Source organism: Sander lucioperca, chromosome 17 (assembly GCF_008315115.2).
Source record: "Sander lucioperca isolate FBNREF2018 chromosome 17, SLUC_FBN_1.2, whole genome shotgun sequence".
In the NCBI taxonomy this organism is placed as follows: domain Eukaryota; kingdom Metazoa; phylum Chordata; class Actinopteri; order Perciformes; family Percidae; genus Sander; species Sander lucioperca.
This window is the reverse complement of record NC_050189.1, coordinates 19,567,356-19,572,355: the sequence shown is the minus strand read 5'-3', so window position 1 is coordinate 19,572,355 and position 5,000 is coordinate 19,567,356. Positions and strand designations below refer to the sequence as shown.

General features: G+C 49.5%; 2 protein-coding genes across 5 annotated transcripts in view; both read left to right on the top strand.

The window, feature by feature from the left end:
* LOC116064544 (zinc finger protein 239-like) overlaps positions 1 to 5,000 on the top strand; it is an 893,026-nt gene that overhangs the window by 458,306 nt on the left and 429,720 nt on the right. The gene's annotated exons all lie outside the window — the stretch shown is intronic.
* Positions 1 to 5,000, top strand: part of zgc:153012 (uncharacterized protein LOC777626 homolog) — a 25,964-nt gene that overhangs the window by 19,931 nt on the left and 1,033 nt on the right. The window contains exons 6-7 of one of the 4 annotated variants that reach the window (XM_035993947.1): positions 3,136 to 3,187; positions 4,605 to 4,682. In XM_035993947.1, the coding sequence (XP_035849840.1) occupies positions 3,136 to 3,187; positions 4,605 to 4,682 (130 nt within the window). Of the gene's footprint in view, positions 1 to 3,135; positions 3,188 to 4,604; positions 4,831 to 5,000 lie in introns of those variants that run through there. The other 3 variants (XM_031323471.2, XM_031323472.2, XM_035993946.1) reach the window with 3 other exon arrangements.

The window sequence follows — 5,000 nt, the reverse complement described above, 5'->3', positions numbered from 1 at the left end:
TCTCTCACTCAGAGAGTTTAAAGAGTTTTAAAGTCAACATCTGGACGCCCTGAGACAGCTGCTGCTGATTGGACGAGGCTCTCTGGGATCCTAAAGAATCTGGGAGCTCACAGAGGAACCAGCCAATCACAGGACATCATGGGACGAAAGATGGAGGGACATTAACGAGAGCCATTGAAGAGTCTGGAACTTAATGGAGACAGGAGTCTCTAATGAGAGACATTAGACCTTAACTAGGGACAGGAGTCTCTAACGAGAGAGATTAGACCTTAACGAGGGACAAGAGTCTCTAACGAGAGACAGGAGTCTCTAATGAGAGACATTAGACCTTAATGAGGGACAGGAGTCTTTAACGAGAGACATTAGACCTTAACGAGGAACAGGAGTCTTTAACGAGAGACATTAGACCTTAATGAGGGACAGGAGTCTTTAACAAGAGACATTAGACCTTAACGAGGGACAGGAGTCTTTAACAAGAGACATTAGACCTTAACGAGGGACAGGTGTCTTTAACAAGAGACATTAGACCTTAACGAGAGACTGGAGTGTTTAACAAGAGACATTAGTCCTTAACGAGGAACAGTAGTCTTTAACGAGGGACAGGAGTATTTAACGAGAGACATTAGACCTTAACGAGGAACAGGGGTCTTTAACAAAAGACATTAGACCTTAACGAGGGACAGGAGTCTCTAACGAGAGACATTAGACCTTAACAAGGGACAGGAGTCTCTAACGAGAGAGATTAGACCTTAACGAGGGACAAGAGTCTCTAACGAGAGACAGGAGTCTCTAATGAGAGACATTAGACCTTAATGAGGGACAGGAGTCTTTAACGAGAGAGATTAGACCTTAACGAGGGACAGGAGTCCCTAACGAGGGACATTAGACCTTAACAAGGGATAGGAGTCTCTAAGGAGGGACATTAGACCTTATCGAGGGACAGGAGTCTCTAATGAGGGACATTAGACCTTAACGAGGGACATTAGACCTTAACGAGGGACAGGAGTCTTTAACGAGAGAGATTAGACCTTAACAAGGGACAGGAGTCTCTAAGGAGGGACATTAGACCTTATCGAGGGACAGGAGTCTCTAATGAGGGACATTAGACCTTAACGAGGGACATTGGACCTTAACGAGGGACAGGAGTCTCTAATGAGAGAGATTAGACCTTAACGAGGGACAGGAGTCTCTAACGAGGGACATTAGACCTTAACGAAGGACAGGAGTCTCTAACGAAAGACAGGAGTCTCTAACGAGGGACATTAGACCTTAACGAGGGACAGAAGTCTCTAACGAGAGACAGGAGTCTCTAACGAGGGTCATTAGACCTTAACGAGGGACAGGAGTCTCTAACGAGGGACAGGAGTCTCTAACGAGGGACAGGAGTCTCTAACGAGAGACATTAGACCTTAACGAGAGACAGGAGTCTCTAACGAGAGACAGGAGTCTGTAATGAGGGACATTAGACCTTAACGAGGGACAGGAGTCTCTAACGAGGGACAGGAGTTTATAACGAGAGACATTAGACCTTAACGAGAGACATTAGAACTTAACGAGGGACAGGAGTCTCTAATGAGGGACAAGAGTCTCTAACGAGGGACAGCAGTCTCTAAAAAGTCAAAATTACAGACTGTACCGTAACTATCAGAGACTTCAGTGGTAGCAGCGAGTGCTAGCTGTTAGTGTGATTGGTCAGCAGGTTTCTTGCAGTCTGTATCTGAGCTGCGATTGGCCGGCAGGTTCCTGCGGTCTGTATCTGAGCTGCGATTGGTCGGCAGGTTCCCTGCAGTCTGAAGCTGAGCTGCGATTGGCTGGCAGGTTCCTGCAGTCTGTATGTGAGCTGCGATTGGTCGGCAGGTTCCTGCAGTCTGAATCTGAGCTGTGATTGGCCGGCAGGTTTCTGCAGTCTGTATCTGAGCTGCGATTGGCCGGCAGGTTCCTGCAGTCTGTATCTGGCCGGCAGAAAATGTTTTCCAAGCGCCAGCCGGCGACTCCGATCTCTGACCCCGCCCCGTGTCCCCGCCCACAGCGGCGCCCCCCATCCACCCCACCCCTCCCCCTCAGGACTTTGCAGCTTGTTGCTAAGCAACCAGAGACACCCGCGGGGACCCCTGTGGTGCTGCGGGATCGTAGAAATGTCAGAGGTCACGTGTTGGGTGTCAGGGAGTCCTGGCCGAAGACGAGTCAGCGGTCACGGCCGGCCACACCCCCTAGAACCACTGACCAATCAAGGCCTTCCCCGCCCTCCAGAACCACTGACCAATCAAGGCCGGCCACGCCCTCCAGAACCACTGACCATTCAGGGCCTGTCCCGCCCTCCAGTACCACTGACCAATCATGGCCGGCCACGCCCTACAGAACCACTGACCAATCACGGCCGGCCACTCCCCCTAGAACCACTGACCAATCAAGGCCTGCCCCGCCCTCCAGAACCACTGACCAATCAAGGCCTGCCCCGCCCTCCAGAACCACTGACCAATCAAGGCCTGCCCCGCCCTCCAGAACCACTGACCAATCGCGGCTGGCCACGCCCTACCGAACCACTGACCGATCGAGGGCGAACACCCCCCCCAGCACCACTGACCAATCGCGGGCAGCCACGCAACCTAGCACCACTGACCAATCGTGGCCTGTCCCGCCCTCCAGAACCACTGACCAATCGCAGCCGGCCATGCCCCCTAGCACCACTGACCAATCACGGGCGGCCACGCCCCCTAGCACCACTAAACAATCAGTGCTTGCCCCGCCCCCTGCCACCCTGCTGCCCGGGGGGCGGGGCTCCGAAGGCACCATGACGTCACTGCTGCTGTTCTGCCACAGGTAACCATGGCAACAGGGTGAAAGGGGCGGGCTCTGCTGCTCTGATTCTCCCTCTGAACATCACAGAGTCATCGGCATATTGATTTAGTTTCTCTGAAGGAAAAGGAAGTTACAATGTCTGAAAGCAGGGGAAGTGTCTGTCTTTGACCTGTCTGTCTGAGATCTCTGTCTGTCTGTCTGTATCTCACCTGTCGTCTGTCTGTCTGTCTATCTGAGATCTATGTCTGTCTTGTCTGTCTGTCTGTCTCTCTCTCTCTCACCTGTCGTCTGTCTGTCTCTCTGTATCTCACCTGTCTGTCTCTCTGTGTCTTTCAGTAGTTCCAGTAACAGTCTGATTGCCATCGACAACAAAATTGAACAGGCCATGGTGAGTTTGATTTCTACCCAAGTTTGACTGACGTTTGATCGGACTGATGTCACTAAGTGGCGTATGTATGACACCCCAATTTGTGTGCCATTATTGGCGTGTTATCAAGACGCATACTCCCTTTTTAGCGTGTTTATGGACGCCGTTTGGCCTTCATTGACTTATATTACCTTGTGATTGTGTGTGAAATGACGCCGTAGCGAGTATTATGAAAGGGTGAAAATCTGTAGGGAGGTTGGTCGGGGGGGAGGATGGGTCAAACACAGGACTTTCACCAGGAGACCCGGGATCAGGTCCCAGGAGACCGGGGATCAGGTCCCGCGTGTCACGTTTCCTAAACCCAACCGTAGCTTTCTTCTTTTACTAAACACAACCGGTTCTTCTTTTCCTAAACCCAACCCGTCCGCTGTATACAGAACTCGTACACTTGGCTTTAGAAAGTGGCGTGTATGTTTACGCGATAACACGCCAAGTGTTGTGTATGTTTACGTCCGCTGTATCCAGCGTAGACATACACGCGGATAGCTCAAACTGCGTCCAGATAACACGCCACGTGGCTTAGGAAAGTGGCGTGTATGTTTATGTGAAGTCATGATGTCATGTTGGTTTGACTGATGTCTGGTGTCTGTTTGTTTGACTGACTGTCTGTCTGACTGTTTGTCTGACTGTTTGACTGACTGTCTGTCTGACTGTCTGTCTGACTGCTGTTTGACTGACTGTTTGACTGACTGTTTAACTAACTGTCTGACTGTTTGACTGTTTGACTGACTGTTTAACTGTCTGACTGTCTGTCTGTCTGTCTGACTGCTGTTTGACTGTTTGTAAGACTGTTTGACTGACTGATCTCTGTCTGACTGTCTGTCTGACTGTCTGTCTGACTGCTGTCTGACTGCTGTTTGACTGACTGTTTAACTAACTGTTTGTAAGACTGTTTGACTGACTGATCTCTGTCTGACTGTCTGTCTGACTGCTGTTTGACTGACTGTTTAACTAACTGTTTGTAAGACTGTTTGACTGACTGATCTCTGTCTGACTGTCTCACTGACTGTTTGAATGACTGTCTGTCTGACTGTCTGTCTGACTGACTGTTTGTAAGACTGTTTGACTGACTGATCTCTGTCTGACTGTCTCACTGACTGTTTGAATGACTGCTGTCTGACTGTTTGTCTGTCTGACTGTCTGTCTGACTGCTGTCTGACTGACTGTTTGACTGACTGTTTAACTAACTGTTTGTAAGACTGTTTGACTGACTGATCTCTGTCTGACTGTCTCACTGACTGTTTGAATGACTGTCTGTCTGACTGTCTGTCTGACTGACTGTTTGTAAGACTGTTTGACTGACTGATCTCTGTCTGACTGTCTCACTGACTGTCTGTCTGACTGTCTCACTGACTGTTTGTCTGACTGACTGTTTCAGGACCTGGTGAAGAGTCACCTGATGCTGGCGGTCCGAGAGGAGGTGGAGCTTCTCAGAGAACAAATCAGAGACCTGCAGGAGAAGAACCAGCAGCTGCAGAGAGAGAACCACATCCTGAGAACTCTTACCCACAACACACACACTCTACACAATCTACACAATCTACACAAGCTACACAACACATAACACACACACAACACACACCATCTACACAAGCTACACAACACATAACACACAACACACACACTCTACACAATCTACACAACACATAACACACACACAATCTACACAACACATAACACACACACAACACACACAATCTACACAATCTACACAACACATAACACACACACAACACAGACACAACACACACAATCTACACAAGCTACACAACAC